Source organism: Mus pahari, chromosome 10, assembly GCF_900095145.1.
Source record: "Mus pahari chromosome 10, PAHARI_EIJ_v1.1, whole genome shotgun sequence".
NCBI lineage: Eukaryota > Metazoa > Chordata > Mammalia > Rodentia > Muridae > Mus > Mus pahari.
The window spans coordinates 9,995,727-10,015,608 of record NC_034599.1 but is presented as its reverse complement, the minus strand read 5'-3'; the positions used below and the strand labels follow the sequence as shown (position 1 = coordinate 10,015,608).

At 47.4% G+C, this 19,882-nt stretch overlaps 1 protein-coding gene across 4 annotated transcripts in view; it reads left to right on the top strand.

Annotated features, from left to right (window-relative positions):
* Nucleotides 1–19,882, top strand: part of Amotl1 (angiomotin like 1) — an 89,175-nt gene that overhangs the window by 57,407 nt on the left and 11,886 nt on the right. For all 4 annotated transcript variants that reach the window (XM_029543273.1, XM_029543272.1, XM_029543271.1 and 1 more), the window contains exons 5-9: nucleotides 1,945–2,089; nucleotides 2,854–2,943; nucleotides 12,486–12,631; nucleotides 16,700–16,849; nucleotides 19,296–19,486. In XM_029543273.1, coding sequence (XP_029399133.1) covers nucleotides 1,945–2,089; nucleotides 2,854–2,943; nucleotides 12,486–12,631; nucleotides 16,700–16,849; nucleotides 19,296–19,486 — 722 coding nt within the window. The remainder of the gene's footprint in view (nucleotides 1–1,944; nucleotides 2,090–2,853; nucleotides 2,944–12,485; nucleotides 12,632–16,699; nucleotides 16,850–19,295; nucleotides 19,487–19,882) is intronic.

The following is a 19,882-nucleotide window of genomic DNA, read 5'->3' as shown; positions in this document are numbered from 1 at the left end:
TCTTCTTCTTCTTCTTCTTCTTCTTCTTCTTCTTCTTCTTCTTTTTGTCTTCTTACGAGACAATGAGCTACGACTTCACTTATGGTCCCTTTACTCTATAGCACACTCTCGTCTCTCTCCTGTGAGTCCCTGTCTTCTCCCAAAGAGCCCCTTCAAACTTCATGTCCTCTACACATATATTTAAAAATAAGAGAAAACACATTATATGTGTGAGTCTGAGTTTGGTTTACTTCACTTATGTAGTAACCTCTAGTCCTAACAATTTCCCTACAAATGACATAAATTCGTTTTCATATCTATGCTGGTTCTGGCTATGCTGTGGGGCTAGCAGCTGCCAGCCTGCTTGCTAATGCTTTTCCCACAAACTTTGGCTCCCACAGGGAGCTTCACAAGCTGCCCTGGCCTCTGTCCCTTGCCCAGTGTTGTCAACGGCCATTTCACCCAGCTCCCTATAGCCCTGTGGAAGGAAAACACTGGAGACTTCATAGTTTAAAACTGACCAGAAAACTCAAAGGCTGGGCAGAGATTATCCTTCCCCATCCTCCCTGGGCTCCTCAGTTGCCTGCGAAGGCCAAAAGCGATTGGTACCCCCAAGATACCTACATCTGCAGTTTCCACTCCACTCTGCCATCTGCCCTGACTCCAGCCCTCTCCCTCCTTCTCTTTCTGTCCTGCCTGGAAAACCCGCCTCCATATCTTTAACCCAGCAATTGGCTTTTGCTATCTTTATTAGACAATCAATAATTAGAGAAACTCTACACACATACACACACACACACACAGAGAGAGAGAGAGAGAGAGAGAGAGAGAGAGAGAGAGAGAGAGAGAGAGGAGAGAGAGACACACACACACACACACACACACACACACACACACACATGGTATTAAATCACATTTTTTTTAACCCATCTGTCTATTGGATGAGCATCTAGGCTGGTCCCTTATCTTGCCTGTCATCTCATCCAGTCTGCCCTGTGCTGTCCAGCTCTGTGCTAGAAGTTGTAGGTATTCCCTTGGAAACAGCGCTCTGTTAGGCTGTTTTTATGGCGGTTACAGCTACTTGTTGTTCTGTCCTCGCAGTAGGCTAAAGGCTCCACCATATTCTGGGTTTGGTAAAATATAAGCAAATAAACTCACACCTGTGGTTTCAATCCAGTCCCTTGCAATTCCTTTGTATATAATTCCTGTGTATCTGTTTCTAGTTAGGTTGAAGTGCATTAGTTCTCTGTGAAGCTATTTGACAGACAACACTAAGCAATGGAGCCTGGCACGGAGACAGGGGCAGGGTCTCCGGAAAGAATGTTGTGCTTAAAGTCTGGAAGTCTGAGATTTGGTTGGAATGCTTGAGTTCTCCCCCACCTTAATATCTCCCAATGTGAAACTGAAACTTCATTAATCATTATAAATGATGGTACAAAAACAGGATATTTAAGGGACTAGAGAGATGGCTTAATGGTTACGAGTACTTGCTGTTCTTGCAGAGGACCTGCGTTCCCAGTACCCATATTGGGTGGTTCACACCTGCCTGGAACTCTGGGGGATTCAACACCCTCTCCTGGACTCCTTGGATACTGACACACATATGGTGTGTGGGTACATGAGTGTGAGACACATAGAGAGACATGTAAATAATAAGCAAATAAGTAAATACAATCTTTTAAAGGGGATGTTTCAGTTACGCCCTGATTTATCCCCTCCTCCTGTCAGTAGTGAGATGCTTTTACTGGGTGCTGTTAGACAGCATGACCAGACTTGAGAGACTGTCCTTACAGGATCACCGCAGCTCTTACAGAGCAGCCGGAGGAAGATGGAGTAGATGTGAATGAAGGCTGAGGCATAGAAAGACATCCATGAAGATGTAGTGTCCATACTCAGGGTGTTGGACAGCCAGCATCACAGAGGCCCTGCCACAAATACCACTCTAATGCTAGGTCTTCATTACAGTTTGAGAAAGAGCTGCAGAGTATCTCGGAGGCCTATGAGAGCCTGGTCAAGTCCACCACCAAGCGGGAGTCTCTGGACAAGGCAATGAGAAACAAGCTCGAAGGCGAGATAAGGAGACTTCATGACTTCAACAGAGATCTCCGAGGTGTGTCTTGTTCTTTTATACTCTCAACATCAGCTGTCTTCCTTGGCCCTCCTCTGCCTGATTTTTAATTTTGTTATGTGTGTTGTATGTGTGTGTGTGTGTGTGTGTGTGTGTGTGTGTGTGTGTATTTACACTTCAGAGGATGACTTTTGAGAGTTAGTTTTTCTCTACCTGGTTGAGTCAGGGTCTCTTTATTTCTGCCATACTTAATGCTCCAGACAAGCTCGCTTATGACCTTATAAGTGATTTTCCTGTCTCCTACAAGAGGACTGGGGTTACAGATGCAAAGCATGGGTCTGTGAATTGATCTCAGGCAGTCTGGCCTTCATGGTTAGTCTTTTCTATCTAGCCAGCCTCACCTTTTTTTTTTTTTTTTTGAGGCTGGGGATCTCTTGATGAACCTGGAGCTGACTGATAGAGCTAGGCTGGCTGGTCATCAAGCGGAAGCCCTGGGGATCTTCCCGTCACCACCTCCCAGAGCTGCAATTACAGATGCATGCCACTGTATGCAGCTCTCATGAGTACTGGGATCAAACTCAAGTCGCTGTGCTTGTTCAGAATGAACTTGACTGGCTGAGCCATCTTCCCAGCCACCCCTCCCCACCGAGGTTTTTCTTATGATAACTTGGAGAGGACGGCATTGTCCCTGCCTCAAAACTGCTCATTCTGGGCCCTGACTGTCCCTGTCAGGATGCACAGTTCTTGGCACTGTCTGTATTTCTCTGTTGTGTGACGACTTGGGCTTATTCCTCCTTTGTTTATAGATCGACTGGAGACAGCCAACAGGCAGCTGTCCAGCAGGGAATATGATGGGCATGAAGACAAAGCTGCAGAGAGCCATTATGTGTCCCAGAGTGAGTATGTGTGTCTGTCTGTCCCAAACCTGTTATCTTTAAAATATAGGAGCCTGAAGCAAGGCTCATACCAGCTCCTAGTAGATTTTGTGCTATTTCCTTTTTGTGAGTTAATTTACCCTGTGATCGACAGTCCTCAGAGGAGAGTTTCCTCAGTCAGTCAGGGGCAAAGCTGGGTTGTCAGACCTCCTCTCAGGAATGTTGAGTCTGTCTATGTATTAGCTACTCTTGTGGTTGTAATGAAACACTTGAAACAAAGCATCCTTTGGGAGGAGCTTTGAGGATAAGGTCCGCTGTGGTGGGAGGGTATAGCAGTGGGCATGCAGGACTGCTTGTTCATATAAGGGTAGATCAGGAAGCAGAGAAGAGAGTTCCGGCTCAGCTTGTTTTCTCTGTTTAGGGGCCCTAGCTCACATTCAGGGAAGGTTTCCTTCCTCCGTTATTTCTTTCTGAAAATGCCTAAGACATTTATTAATCTAATGAAGCTGTCCTACAGCTCCTTGCTATCCATTACCCCCTCAGGAAACAAGTGTGAACGCACTATTTAAATTAGTCATAACCCTTCTCTCCAAGAAAGGACAGGATACTCCGTGGTGGCATTTGGTGCTCTGGGCAGGTCAGAGTGCTAGCCTGGGGCTGCTTTCCCACACACAGTCCATGGGAATCATCTTACTGCGCATTTCCACACTTGCGGTCCTGGGAGCCTCTAAGCCCATTTCACCCAGGAGTAGGGGCAGTGTCTTTGTAAGCCTCCAGACTTTTAGGGAAAATATTCTATTAATTTTACCAGAGACAAATAGCACCAGATGGGATTTGAAAAACCATCAGCCAAAGTTTGAATTTCTTCAAATGGAATATGTTAGAAGTATAAAATGCCAACTGTCATGTTTTGTTTTGTTTTTTTTTTTAAAGCTGTTGTATATCTGGTGTATATCATAATTCCTAACGACAGCATGAGTAACTGCTCACAGCTTAAAAACAATCTGAAACAACATAAAACTTGGCATGTTTGAGAAGTAGCCACCCATCTTCTTATAACCGTATTCTGGCATATGGGTGTATCAAAGTCCTTCAACTTTTAAGACTGAGAAATAATAGACTAAATTTTGCGATTTTCAGTAGTTTGGCTTAATGCCCTTTCCATCTCCCAAACTTTCCCATGATTCCACGTTTTGAGCTCTAGCTTTCTTTAAGCGCTGTCTTTGGCCAGGGTCGCTGCTGCTAGCCAGGCTTTTGTCGCTCAGGCGACTGCCCTGTGCTCCAGAATGTATCTGTTGGTGTTGATGTCACGTGTTCGCTGTCTCATCCGGGCTTACATGGGAAGGTGGTATGGACTGGTTTTATGTCAACTTGACACAAGCAAGAGTCATTGGCGAGGAGGGAGCCTCAATAGAGGAAATGCCTCCATGTGATCTATAGGCAAACCTGTGAGAAATTTTCTTAGCTACTGACTGATGGGGGAAGGCCCAGCCCATTGGGGTTGGTGCCACCCCTGACCTGGGGTCTTGGGTGCTATAAAAAAGCTGGCTGAACAAGCCAGAATGGAGCAAGCCAGTAAGCAGGCTTACCATGGCCTCTGCATCAGCTCCTGGCCCCAGGTTCCTGTACTGTTTGAGTTCCTATCCTGACTTCCTTCAATGATGGGCTACAATGTAGAAGTGTAAGCCAAATAAACCCTTTCTTCTCAACTTGCTTTTGATCATGGTGTCTCATCTCAGCAATAGAAACTAAGACAAAAGTCAAGTCCTGTGTGTTATGTGCATGGACAGTACTGATACCTTGCTTTTGGATGACTGTGCGTGGGCAGCGGGAGACATGCTGGCTGTGTTCTGTCAGGGTATAAGTCCATATTGTAGTTCATGTCGTGTAATGAGCATCCATTTGGCCTCCTAGCCAAGACTGAGCTTGGAATAACAGGGTTTGGTGAGCTCACATTGCTGAAGACTTTCATCTCTGGCTCAAAGCTGAAACATTGGCATCAGGTGTGAGGGCCCCCTGGACTTATAGGGGACGGTTTGTTCTGCACAAACATGCTTTGCTATCTTTCAAAGGTATAGACAAAGGCCACAGGCATTTTTTAACTGCTTAGAGGTATCCCAAGGCTGATGTGTTAGGTAATTAAGTCAGAGAGGACTGATAATGGTGCTCCCTAACTGATAATGGTGCTCCCTAACTGATAGTGGTGCTCCCTAACTGATAGTGGTGCTCCCTAACTGATAGTGGTGCTCCCTAACTGATAGTGGTGCTCCCTGATAGTGGTGCTCCCTAACTGATAGTGATGCTCCCTAACTGATAATGGTGCTCCCTAACTGATAGTGATGCTCCNCCTAACTGATAGTGATGCTCCCTAACTGATAATGGTGCTCCCTAACTGATAATGATGCTCCCTAACTGATAATGGTGCACCCTAACTGATAATGGTGCTCCCTAACTGATAATGGTGCTCCCTAACTGATAGTGATGCTCCCTAACTGATAGTGATGCTCCCTAACTGATAATGGTGCTCCCTAACCGACCTTCCCACATGAGGTCTTCATGGCACACCTTTCCTCTTCTTCAGCAATATCAGGATTCAAAATGTTTTGCTCTTCTGGTGGAAGAGCAAATGGATAGATTCAGGATGTTACTTCATATTTACATAGGACTTTTTCCTTACTGAAACCTGACAACCATATTGAGAAAATTAGCATGTCCCCCAATTCCAGTGCAGGTGTCCCCCAGTGTTTGTACTTGCTAGCGTCCACAGTGCTGGAAGGTACCATGCATGTATGCAGATTTGAATGACTTGTCCCCCAGCCTCAGGAATTTGATACTTAAGTTGTCCTCAGCTAATGACAGTGTATGGGAGACTTCAAAGGTATGTGGCCTTTTTGGGGACATATGTCCTAGAAGCAGCCTTTGAGAGTTGAAAGGCTTTTGCCATTTTGAATTGACTTTCTCAGCTTCCTGCTCATAATTTGAGATGTGAGCTGCCAGCTCTTCCTGCTGCCACGCCTGTCTCCTGCTGCCCTGCCACAATTCTGACCACAATGTACCATTCACCCTCTTGACTCATCATAAGCTCTTTATTCTGTAGTTGCCTTGGCTGTAGTGTTTGATGATAGCGATAGCAAGAGATCTAATACAGCATGTCACTGAAGTGAAATTACCTGTCTCACCCAGCTGTGAACCTGCAAGCTACAGTAGCATCCTGCCTGTCAAGATAATGTTCATGGATGCAATAATGGTAGAAACGTGGTAAGAGCAAGCAGCCACTCTGAGGCACTCTTCACAAAGCAGAGTGCACACCGGACATTGTCAGTGAGGCCAAAAACCTGTGGTTAGACAGGTGACAGACCCTAGGGAACAGCGCAACAACATGGCTCCTAATGGCAACTGTTGTACCCAGCCCTCGTCAGAGACGTTTTCACCGTGTATGCTGACTGATTATGGCTTTTGTTCACTTTTTTGGTTTGGTGTGGTTTGGTTTTAGTTTTTCAAGACTTCTCTGTGTACCCCTGGCTGTTGTGGAACTCAGTCTGTAGACCAGGCTGGCCTCGATTAAAGACGTGTGCCACCACTGCCCCGCTGATTATGGTTTTTGTTACCTATGGATTTTTCAAGTAACTGTACTTAACGCCTTCTAGACCTTAAGCCATGTAGTGACTTGCTTTTTAGTTTTATGCCATGTTAAGCATAAATCTAAGTTTAAAACACTATTCAACAGTGTATTCTTCAAAAATGAATGTAATTCCACTGTTCATCTGATGTTTTGAAAGCCAGCGAGGTAGGCAGAGTAGGTAACAAATTGATGAAGGACTAACCTTGAACCAGAGAGAAAAGACGTTTTAGTATAGAGGCTTGTTAATGTTTTCTGCTGAGACCGAGGAAGTCAGTAATGGAGACTGGACTAGACAAGCAGGTTATAGATAAGTAGGGGTTAGTGGGCAGTTGACTAGTGGCAGCAAGATGTAGGTATGACCGGAGCAACTAGATGGTAATGCATTACTTACCTTTCTCATTGCTGTGGCTAAATTCATGACAAGAGACAATTTGCGAGAAGAGAGGTTTATTTTTGACCCAAGTTTGAGGGAATAAAGCCCATTGTGGCCAGTAAGGCACAGTGGCAGGAACATGAAGTGGCTGGCTGCATTCAGGCAGTCTGGAAACAGAAAGGGGCCTTGGATACAAACCTCAAGGGCCACCCTTGAGTGACCAACTTTCTCCACCTAGGTCCTATCTCCTGAAGGTTCCACAGTGTCCCCAAATAGCACAACCAAGGTTCAATTCCTGTTCAAACCATGGCAGATGGTCACCCTTATTAATAAAATGCAGGGTCAGACAATGAGTTAAAGTTGAGCTGTGGAGCCTTCCCTTGCATCTGTAGTCTTGTGAGCAGCTGTAATGAAGGATGCAGAGATGTGCAGAAGGCTGGATGGGAGGTGCTTTCATTCAGGGTGTGGACACAGAATGACAGGCATGGATTACCGCATCTCTGCCTACTCATTAACGTGTTCTGCTATTAGAGTATTATCCTCCCTGAAACTCTAGTATTAGAACAAACGAGAACAAAGGTCATCATCACTTCAATGTCACCCATTCAAGGAGCAGCATCCTTTGCATATGAGTCCTTTGAGACCTATCAGTTGGTTCAGAGAAAGGCAAGACAGCCTAACATTAGTGGTGACACATGGATACATGTGCTGAGAATAAGGGCTGGGGTGTAGGGCTGACAACCGTCTTGACTGATGCAAAAAAGAGGGTAAGATAAGATAGAAAGTAAGAAAGAAGCTCTGTGGGTCTTGCTTGACGTCATCTGTGATGTAAAATGGGTAAGCCCAAAGGGGCACACAGACATGGACACACACAAACACACACACAAACACAAACACACACACAGAGAGAGAGAGAGAGAGAGAGAGAGAGAGAGAGAGAGAGAGAGAGAGAGAGGAGAGAGAGAATACTAGAAACTGAACTCTGTTCTGCATAGTTGCCACTGAGTTCTGAAGGCCAAGGCGAGAACTACACAGGTCTGCTGGGCTCTGCTTGGTCATGAAACTTGCTGTTTCTCTGGAGGTTCAGTGCACAGGAGTTTGAGGATCTTGACAAAACCCCCTTCCTGTCCCCTAATGATTGTCACCAGAGGAATTCAGAGCTTTGTTTTATGGTTTTGTCTCTGTTGTTTTCCAAATTTTTACATACTGTAAGATGACAGTGTCAAAGCCAAATTGTCACTGAAGAACAAGACTGCAGGCCATCGGCTTGTGAAACTGAGCCTTCTCTGTCTCTTAGCTTAATTGTGGTTCCTGCCTTCCTTCCTTCCTGCCTGCCTTCCTTCCTTCCTGCCTGCCTTCCTAACTATCTATCATGTATGTATGTATGTATGTATGTATGTATCTACACCCCTACCTCCACTTCTCTCCTCTCACTTGCTAAAGACAGCTTACCGCAAAGCACATTGCCTGGGAATATCTATCAATCCTAGTTACAACTTCTGAGTTATTAGAACTTTTAAAAAAAGATATATTTTGTTCATGAGTACACTGTAGCTGTCTTCAGACACACCAGAAGAGGGCATCAGATCTCATTACAGATGGTTGTGAGCCACCATGTGTAGCTGGGAATTGAACTCAGGACCTCTGGAAGAATAGGCATGGCTCTTAACTGTGGAGCCATCTATCCAGCCCTAGAACTTTTTTTTTAGTCATTTCTTTGTGAAAATTAATGACTACAAATTTCTGCCTGTTTTAGTCTGTGGAGCTAAAAATAAACAATTAGATATGGGGGAAGCTAGGTTGAGAGGTATGAAATTTCATCTTATCAAGTTTTTAAATGACTGTATGTTTTTAAATGACTTGTGAAATTTTTGGATAAAGCACACCTGGCTAACTGGGCATGTGTGCTATTCCAGGGTGTAATAAGTCATATGTGAGGCCTGTACAAGGGTCTCCACACCTTGCCAGCTTTCAAGGGAGCAAATTCCCCAAGCGTGCCTTCAAAGCTTGCTTGCCCATGTTGTATTTTAAAGCTAGAACATTCGAGGGCTTCATCCACTTGGTTTAACTCTGGCAGACGCCCCTGAGACAGTCAGATCTTTACAGAGTGTGTCTGCAGGGTGGCTATTTATATTCACAGGAGTCTTCTCCCAAGTGTAAAAGTAAGTAAGTGATAGGCAATTCAAGTTCTGATTGCCCACACCTCATGAACAAAGCTGATTGAGGAAGGCTGCTAGTCACTTTTTGATGTCTAGCTGCCTCTAGGAAGCATGTTATGGTTTTTACATGGATGGCTTTACAGTTGTTTTGCGTGGCATTAACAGCGATAGAGTTGACAATTGAGCTGCTTTGTGTGGGTCGTATTTCTTCCACTGTATAGTGAGCTAGATGGATAGAGCAAGCTGATCACCATTTCAGTTTCATGCGGCCTCGGGGAGCCCTCACAGATACAGGAAGCCTGCCCGCCTCAACTCAAATGGCAGTTTCTTAGGGATGCCACAGCTGAGATGGCACTTTCTTGGGGACGCCTTCTGGGGGAGTTGGCTCGTCCTGGTGTACATTCCATGCATGTACTCCATCTTCCCTCTGCCCATACTCACCACAAGTGTAAATTAGTAATGGCTTATCATCTCAGTCTCCCCCAGTCCACCCTGCAAAAGCATAGGTCTGACCTGCCGTCCCCACCATCATACCCCTGCTTGGCTTTGTTTCCAGAACCTGCCACTTAGCGGCACTTAGTAGACATTTACTCAGTTCCCAATGAGACGGCAGCATGACTTTTCGTTTAAATTCGTAGTTATTTGTTATTTGCTGTGAACGCTTGTGTCCTAGGCCTTGACCAGCACACCCTTTCTGTTGAAGGATGTTAAGCAGAGGTTTTGAAGCACTGTGCTCAGCTCAGCAGCTAGAGCCCCAAAGCACCCACAGATGATTCCTAAACAAGTGGATGGAGCCATGCTTCAGTAAAACTTGTTTAGAAAAAGAACAGGCCACAGGCTGGACTTGACCTACAGATCCTAGTTTACTAACCTCACTTCCCATCGTGGTGGGAAGGAGAAAGAAGAGGAGCGGAGAGGGGAGGGGGGAGGGAGGAGGTGGCAGGACTTGAGGGCTGTGATACAGGTAAAGTTAGGGTAGCAGGTGCTTGCCGAGAGTGCTCCAAGTGCTGCTTCCCCTTCCTGGAGCAGGGCGTGTGAGGCACTGCCAGACACCACACTGAAACGATTTGCTCCAGCTTCCTCGCTTGTCAGCTGGCTGACAGGAAGGTGAAGGAGCCACCGGTGTGAAGCTCTTGGTTTGGTGTCTGGGGCATGGTAAGTCCCCAGGAATATTTATTAACTTTCATCATAGGCAATCAAAAGTCTATTAAGCACCGGATAGCAAGACTAGCATCTTCCATGGTTGTTTTAGCCCTCAGAATGGTCCCGCAAAATCCATCCTGTTTGTTTCTCGGATGGGACGGAGGGTCCGAGAGGCGACATCGCAGTCAACCCTCACTGTACCTCACTACCCTTAGAGGTGCACATTCAGACCAGGCTGGCCCTGCTGAGGGCACCCTGGGATCCTGTTCTGCTTGCTGCAGCTGGCAGCAGGCCTCAGGCACAGACCTTTGGTTCTGCCCTTAGCTCTCCTTACCCACAGTACTAAGTGCGCTCAGTTCCTGTGCTCAGTTCCTATGCTCCGCTCCTGTGTGGCCTGCTGGCCTCTCACTGGTGACTGACATGCAGCCTCAGCCTTTTCGCCACCAGGCCTCACATTCAAACCCATGTTTTCTGCTCCTTCAGTGAGTTGCTCTTTCAATTGCTTCTTGGCTCAAGGTGCATGTCCTCAATGCCTGAGAGCTAGTTTTGGTTACATTCATGAATGAACGTGCTGGTGTAGCTTCCAGACTTGGCGTGTGCGACAGGGAGCGTTGGTAAGAGTGCTCAGGTGGTGTGATTAGAGAATCAGATTCTGCTCAAGCTTCCCTGGGAGCTACATGTCTCCTTTTTATAAATATGAATATCTGTATATGGCTTTGTCAATTCCTTTTATCAGTTGTTCTGATTCACTTCCTGTTGCTGTGATAAACACCATGATCAACAGCACTTAGGGGAAGAAAAGGTTTATTTGACCTACAGGGGTACAGGGGAAACTGGGGCAGGAACCTGGGGGCAGGAACTGAAGCAAGAGGCCAAGGAGGAGGGTGCTCACTGGCAAGCTTGCTCCCCCTGGCTTGCTCCCCCTGATTTTTTATAACCCAGGGCCACCTGCCCAGAGATGACACTGCCTACACTGGGCTGGGCCTTCTCACCTCAGTTATCAATTAGTTAAGAAAATATCCTATAAACCTGGTGCAATACTGGCTGGTGCAATGGAGGCCTTTTCTCAGCCGAAGCACCCTCTCCCAGGTGGCCCTGGCTCTGTAAAGTTGATAAAGTAACGCGCATATCAACATGAAGATTTTCTCTTGTTTGAGTGGCTTCATGGGATTCTCCTGTAGGAGTTAATAGTTCAATCAATTCTTTCCTTATTTTTGGTTATAATGAGGATTGAATCTAGGCGTGCCGATTCTAGGCCGAGCTAAACCTCTAGCCAGCCTTTGACTTTTTCTCTTGAGACTAGACTTTACCAAGTTGTCCAGGTTAGCTTTGAAGTCACCGTTACTCAGTCAGGCCTTCAGCTTCCTGAGTGTCTGGGATCACAGGCCTGCACCACCCAGCGAGGCTCCCTTATTCTCACCTGTCAAATTCTTTCAAGCATTTTTGTACTGTAGAAAGCATATCTATGTGATGTATGTGTAAAAGGAAGAAGATGCTGCTTTTGTAACAAGAAATGCCTTTTCCATAAGAAGCACGTGTCCTGGACACTGGAGACTTTCCTGTTCGTTGGAAAGCTGATCAGGAAGGGGGAGAGAGGTGGCTAGGTCACAGTCCCACCTGCAAAGGCGTGTGATCATCTTCTTTTGTTGAATGGAAGAACATCTAGACAGGACTAGAGGAACATCTGGAGCCCTTCCCAGGAGAAGGTGATCAGCCTGGAGCCTGGAGCTCCCTTGTCATACTGCAGTGAAAGAGCCCCTCTCTTGGGACCTTGCTTTACTGTTCTCTGAATGGGAACTTTAATACTATTGCAAGGGGTGCCTGCCCTTTCATCTGAGGCTTGGACGATGCAAGCAGGGGAGGTCAAGAGCATAAAATGAAATCATACACGACTTAATTGTGAGTATTAAAGTCAGCGTTGTAGAAAAAGTGAGTCCAGGAGAATTGGGGGGTTGCTGGGTTCTGTGTGCATTTCCCTCTTCCTTCTTGCTGTGCTGGGATCAATCCTAGGGCCTTGTGCATGCTTAGACCATGTTCTCCCACTGAGACACGATCCAGTACCTCCTCTCTGGAAGCATGTCCTAAGGAGAGTTAAGGTGGGCTTGAGACAGTTCTCACGTCACTCATCCTCCACTGTTGCCAAGCAGCAGCAGCATCTCTCTGCCATATGCAGTTTTGTCTTCAATCCTTGCCACAAGTAGCCTGGCAGTGCCCCTCAGGCCCAGCACTTCCTGATGGAGTTAGCTCTATTTTTTCCCCCTTCCAGACAAAGAATTCTTGAAGGAAAAGGAAAAGTTGGAAATGGAGTTGGCAGCAGTGCGTACGGCGAGTGAGGACCATCGGAGGCACATCGAGATCCTGGACCAGGCTTTGAGCAATGCTCAGGCCAGAGTGATCAAACTGGAGGAAGAGGTGAGACTAGCATGGGGGAGGAGTGGAGCCCCGAGGACTCCCCTGCGGCTCCTGACCCAGCCACTTTAACCAGAGCCACTTCATAGTTGCTGAGCCAAGGGAGAATTGTGGGAAACAACCCAGATGCAAATGAATAAAAAGTTTTTCCATCACGGAACCAGACAGAATCTGAAATACAGGTATTAATAACATAGTCCAAGTGTCCACCGCCTGTCCTATTGGTAGGCAGGTGCCCAGTGCTGCAAATAATTGACACGACCAGAAGCCACTGGTGTCTGTAAAGGAGAGTTGCTGTGGCCATCTTTGTGCCCCGATTCTAAGGCAAAGGATGGGTACAGTGGTGCTCAGCTGACCCACTTTTGCTTCCTGGTTGACTGTGCTGTGACCCACATGCCCAGTCCCGGAAACGCTGATTTAGAAGTTTATGATGAAGCCAACTTTATGGCTTATCTTTGTAGCTGCATTGATTATCCCTTTAACCACAAGAGGGGAATCAGGAGAACCGTGTATAGGGCTCAAGCTGGGGACTCGGAGCTGTACGCTAAGCAGAGGAGGAGGACAGGTGTTATCCGAGGGCTGTGCCCTCATCTTGTTGCCTGGCACACCTGCGATGGGGCAACCTAAGCAGACCTCATCTTGGCAAGTAGATGCCAGGAGGACAATAAGAGAACACATCAATACTTAACCTGGCACTTGGCACAGAAAGCAGCAAGGACTGTGCCCACTGGGTGCATCTTATCCCACAACTCTTGTGTAAACGCTCAAATGCTAACACTAGCAGGAGAATCTTGAGTGGCAGCCAAGAGCATCTGCCTTGTCACCAAAAATGCCCTTTGACCTTGTGGACAGGAGGTCTACTCCGAGCAAGGGAGGCCTGGATGCCCCTGGATACCCCTTGTTCTCAGTGAAATCACTTGCTGAGACCTCCTCGCCATGCATAAAGCAAAGGAAGGTTCTATGTTGTAAACTTTTATTGTGACCTTTTAAAGTGTATTATTATTATGCATGCATGGGGGCAGAGCATGCATGTCACAGAATGCATGTGGAGCTCAAAGGACAGCTTTTGTGTGAGTTCCAGGACTGAACTCAGGTTGGCAGGCTTGCACAGCGTGCTTGTACAGCAGGCTCACACAGTGGGCTCGCACAGCGGGCACCACTACCATTGTGCCAGCCCTTTTGTTTGGTTTTAATATTCTTTATAGAAATGGAAATCATTTATGGGCCCTTGATGGGCCGGTCACTAATTCTGAGCCCTGTCGTGTCTTTTCTCCGCCCCCCCTCAGCTGTGTCAGGCGGATGACTCGGGCACTTGGCTTTACTCCCACTCCCTGTTCTTCTATTGCTTTAAAATTTAAATTTATTTTATGCATCTGCATATGAAATCTGAATCACAAACAGCTGTGAGCTGCCACGTGGTTGCTGGGAATTGAACTCAGGTCCTCTGGAAGAGCAGTGCTCTTAACCACTGAGCCATCTCTCCAGCCCTGCACTCCTGTTCTTATGCACGTTTCTTTGAAAGGGTTTTGATTTGGTCCCAGGGTCTTAAAATACTTGCCTTGCACTAATTTACCACGGCTGTCACAACAGGATTGCAGAGCAAGGCCGCTGCCAGTGCAACATACAAGCTTCCCGGCACACCAGCTGCGTGACTGTGACCAAGTCATTTGGCCTCGTTGCCCTCAGCTTTCTCATCCCCCGAGTAGAAGTGGAATAGGGCATTGCTCCTTGTTGTCCCCAGGAGGGTTCAATGAGATGCACGTACAGAGCAAAATGTCTGGTGCAGTAGAACTCTGAAATGTGGGCTGGTAGAGTGTCATGTATCATCCTCACTGGGAAATGCTCCTTGTCAGCCATAAGGCTGAAGCATGCAGTGATGGATCCACACACCCAAGGATCTTACAGCTGCTCAGGGATACTACTCCTTCAGTTAACATTACACATGGAGTACCTGCTGCGTGCTGTCACTGGCCCATGCATTGGAGACACACCGCTCGCTCTGACCAGCAGAGACGTAGACACACATTTCATGGTGGCTGTATACTCATAGCTCTGCACACAGTGGTAAGAATGTCTGGCAGTTCACACGAAGCATTTGCTCCAATGAGACTGCTAAGCTCAGGAACCTACCTAACAGACAGGTTTTATTCAAAAGCCTGCTAATGTAAATGATCAAAAGCGCCCTGAAGCCGGGTGTGGTGGCGCACGCCTTTAATCCTAGCACTCGGGAGGCAGAGGCAGGAGGATTTCTGAGTTCGAGGCCAGCCTGGTCTACAAAGTGAGTTCCAGGAAAGCCAGGGCTATACAGAGAAACCCTGTCTCGAANTACTTTTAGGGAGACATCCTTATCTGGCCCTACTTGACCATTTTTCTTAAATGGCTCAGTGGGTAAGAGCACCCGACTGCTCTTGCAAGGGTCGGGAGTTCAAATCCCAGCAACCACATGGTGGCTCATAACCACCCGTAACAAGATCTGACACCCTCTTCTGGAGTGTCTGAAGACAGCTACAGTGTACTTACATATAATAAATAAATCTTAAAAACAAAACAAACAAGCAAACAAACAAACAAACAAAACCAGAGAACTCCTTATGAGGCTCTGGCTCCAGGATATTCTTGGAATATCTGTTCACTAGGGGAAAGATAATCAGAACAAAGTAAACTTTAAAAGGTAAACAAACTGGGTGGTGGTGATGGTGGCGCTACACAGAGAAACCCTGTCTCAAAAAAAAAAAAAAAAAAAAAAAAAAAAAAAGCGCCCTGAGAGGAAATCACCCAAGCATCAGGTACAGCTGTCGCTTCCTGGACAAATCGGAAGGCTTCTGTCTTATTGTGGTGGCTCTGGTAGTTTGAGCTGAAGCAGGCATGGCTCGTGGCAGAGCTGCTACACAGCCAGCAGCCTCCCTCCCTCAGCTGCAGGCTGCCCTGCCAGGCGGGCGTGTCACAGCCCGCTGTGTGACAGAAGGCTTCAGCACTCCTCTGAGTCACTAGTAAGGCATCTATCTGTTCCACCAGGTGCTAAGAGACAGGAAAACAGCATCCGGTGTCTTCTTGCAGAGCACCAGATCCAGGAAATGTTTTGGCTTGATTTCTTGGCCCCAGTTGATTCCCAGGAAGCAGGAGAATCACCTGGATTTATGCACGTGAACCAGATTCCCAGGGCAGACAGAGCCCCAAGTACTAAAGGTTAGGGTTTGGCACCCTGGGTCATGACTGTAAATCCATACCTGATGGTATGTTTATGTAATTGTTTAACATTTGTTTCCACTTCCTTAGGCATCCCCACAGGTGTTCTCTGTGCCCTTCCTGTCCCCTCAGGAAGCTCCTTAGCCACAAAGGAGAAAGTCACTCCAGAAACTGCTAAAGTGAGGCTATTTCTGTGTTCACCAGCAAATATACAAATGAGTGCACATGTGTGCATGCATACATCCAAATCATGGAGATATAAAATTCCTCTAGTGTAGAAATAATTGTAGCATATTTGTTACATATGGTGTTTTTACTATATTTATCATATATTGCTTTTTATAGACATAATTTTTATTTAGTAGAGAAAATTCAGAAATAAATTTCATGTTGTTCTTGCAGAAATGGCTATTCTACCACAAAATGACAGATACTTCTAAAGATTGTCCTTTCTCTTCTTTTCATGGGTCTATGTATTCATAGCTAGACAGATATGGTTGTAAAAAAGGAAATAACTTCTGGTTTAGGGTTTTTTTTATTAAACTTCAGAGACTGGGCATTTCTATACACTAAAAGCTTTCTATTAATCTCCTTTTCGGTGGTCTCAAGTGCTATGATTATAAACCAGTAATGAGTCAGAGAGTACAGAGGTGTTCACATGACCCAGTATGGGCAGAGCAGAGGGTCTCCCACCCCCAGCCTCCTGGTCACCTTGCTGTACCTGCCATAGGCTCCTGCAGGATGGAGAGGGGTGGCACACATACCTGCAGCTCAGCTGGGGTGCAGCTCAGCTGGGGTGCAGCTCAGATGCGGTCTCCAGCTTGTCTCCCGCCCGGCTGCAGTAGTCAGTGGTGTCCACTCTGCACGGTTTCACTGTCTCCTCAGTTACGAGAGAAGCAAGCCTATGTGGAAAAGGTGGAGAAGCTGCAGCAGGCCCTGACCCAGCTGCAGTCAGCGTGCGAGAAGCGGGGGCAGATGGAACGCAGGTTGCGGACCTGGCTGGAGAGGGAGCTGGATGCTCTGAGGACACAGCAGGTGAGTGACAGGCTGAGGGACTGGTGAATCAGATAGAATGGCTTGCAGATTCACCCAGCAGCCCCCTGGGGACTATCTGATGGACTCTGAGCACCTGCACAGCCTCCGTAGGGACTGGAGTCTCTGAGGTGAGGCTGGAAAGAAGGGAATGCATTTTAGGTGACCTTACGTAGGGGACGTTGATCTACTAGGCCTGAAGGACAAGAACACAGCGGCAGAGGAGGAGGACATGTAAAAGACAGGGCCTTGAATGTGTTGTAAGGCCAGGGCAGCTAGATGCAGCTATGGAGGGAGCAGTCTGTGAGGTGACTTCAGATGAAGCAATGGCCCAACTGTGGGAGGCAACTGGCCAGGTGGAGAGAGTGGCTTCTTCCTATAGTCAGTGGAGAGCAAGTACCTGGAATGAGGTTCAGGGTAGGGGAGCCTGCAGTGGACCAGAGAAGAGCCCCTAAGGAGGCTAGTGGTAAACCAGGGGCTGCCCTGAAGTCTAAGTGCTGACCCTGGAGAGCCAAGGAGGACCTGCAAGTCAGGGAAAATAGGGGTCACACTGATCAGTGAGTTCATTTGAGGGAACTCAGAACCACCTGTAGTAAGACTGGCCATGAACTACAACAGTTCCTCCTGCATCCCTGCTGTGTCAGTTGCTTGGAAAGCTCAGCTGTGAGCAACGGCAGAGAGGAGCATGCCAGGCCAGGCACCATACACGTCTCAGCAAAGAGAATTTCTGCAAGAAACGCCAGGCCAGGCAAGCCAGGGGCTCCTGCCTGGGATGCTCTGGAGCTCGCCTGGCTTCCTAGGGAGGTGAGCGAGCTCTCTCTGCAGCTGCCAGGGGTGTGCACCGCAGGCTCCTGGGATCATCGACTGTACAGGGCAGTGTGGTTGTACCTGCACCTGAAAGCGTGCCCTTGGGTCAGCTCAGCCCCAGTGCATGGCAGATCCATGCATTCCCTCTGGGAGAGTGTCCTTGGCTGAGGAAGACAGTGTTGCCAACATTTCCCAAAAACGAAGAAGAATTCATCCCTGGCCTGCCCATCTTTTCACCACAGCAGGTTCTGGTTTGTGAGGAAAGGCCTGTCTTCCTCTGGTCCCTGTGCTCAGCTGGCCCGGGACAGAGCCTGTTCTCCAACAGCCAGTCTCTGTTGCTCAGCTACTGAGGCCTCCCTCTCCCCACTGAGGGCAGTGCTAGTATCAGATGGTAGGCCTTAAGACCTCTGGCTGGCACCGTGAGCTTAACTAGAGCCAGAAAAAAATGTGCTTTTCCAGTCAATGTGCTGTGGCTAGATGACCTGTGTGTGGAGCTTTTATTCTGGGGGCTGTGAGGACAGACTATATTTAAAGAAGGGCCATGAGACTCGACTTATACATGCATGCTCACCCCCACATTCATCTCTGCACACACTCCTCCTACCCACCCTACACACACATGCTCACCCCCTATACATGTTCACCCCATACATAGTCACCTCCTAGGCATATTCACCCCTACCCACATACATGGTCATCATGTGCACATTTGTGCCCCAACATACATGGTCACTCCCTGCACATGCCTGCCTCCACTCTCACTCATCCATGCACATCACATACTAGTACACGTGCACATACATACTCATGCGCATGCACACACACACACACACACACACACACACACACACACACACACACATATATGCATACCTACCACCCAACTGCTCCTCCCCAGACAAGCTTGCTCCCATGATACCCACTTCCATGCATTCTTGCTCCATGCCTCCTCACGTCAGTATGAACAACATAACTCAATTTTCTCATCTATAAAATGAGGGAAGAACATTAGGTACCTCACTGCTTCTGTCTCAAGCCTCCAGCAGGGCAGGGCACAGTGCCGCCTTACAGGTGACGGTCTGCCAGCTAGACCTGCATTGGGCATCTCTGCTTCCTGTGCCTTTCGCCTTTCTGTTTTTAATCTTCCAGTAAGAGAGAAGGCAGACTGAAATGGCTCCTTGCAATTTTAAAGAAAGTGTCCCAAGGCTGGGATTTAGTCTTGTTCTCATGACTGTAGTGTTAACTAGTGTTAACCGCATGGTATACAATGAGATGTGGAGCCAGGGCTGAGTTGAAACTCAACTCTGCTATGCATTGACTAGAGGCATCAAATTATGAGTAGTCTCTCAGGAGCCTAATGTCTGTGTGTAAAACTGGAATAATGTGTGTATTCTACAGAGCCATGTAGGCATTAGATGAAACAGAGGCCTATGGAGGTGGCCTGGGCAACCCGCTGAATCAGGGTGGCTCATGTTAGAGAGGGGGAGCCTGGCCTGGCTGAGGCTGAGGTAAGGACGCTGCAGGATGCAGGAACTATGTCGATAGTCAGGCAGAGGCAGGCGGCCTGTGATCTGTCCCGTGGCAGAGGCAGGCGGTCTGTGACCTGTCTTGTGACATCATGATATTGTGTCTACTTCTCCAGAAACATGGCACAGGCCCTCCAGCCAGTCTCCCGGAATGTAATGCTCCTGCCCTCATGGAGCTGGTGAGGGAGAAGGAGGAGCGCATCCTCGCCTTGGAGGCCGACATGACCAAGTGGGAGCAGAAGTATCTGGAAGAGAGCACCATCCGGCACTTTGCCATGAGTGCAGCTGCCGCCGCCACAGCGGAGAGGTAAGAGGCAGCCCCAGGGTTCAGGGCTTCTGACAGATGGGCAGGGCACAGTGGCTGACAGTAGAATCCCAGAAGGCAGAGGACTTCAGGAACAGCCTGGGCTAGAGCCAAACTTTGTCTCAAAAACAAATGAAAACTTCAGGGCTCCCAAAGAGGTCCAGGGAGGACTCTCCCAGGGAGCAATATCTACATTGTTTTAAATTTTATAAACTTCATTATTTAAAAACAAAAACAAAAAAACTTGCAAATAAAAACATCACACAGAAAAGCCAACTAGGTCCAAAGTCCATACAACTAAGTGAGCTTCTACACAGTTAGAATTGGTATTCAGAATGGAAAGCCGGGATTTTATACTTTTAGTATCAAATACATTTTATATACTTATCTACAACCCAA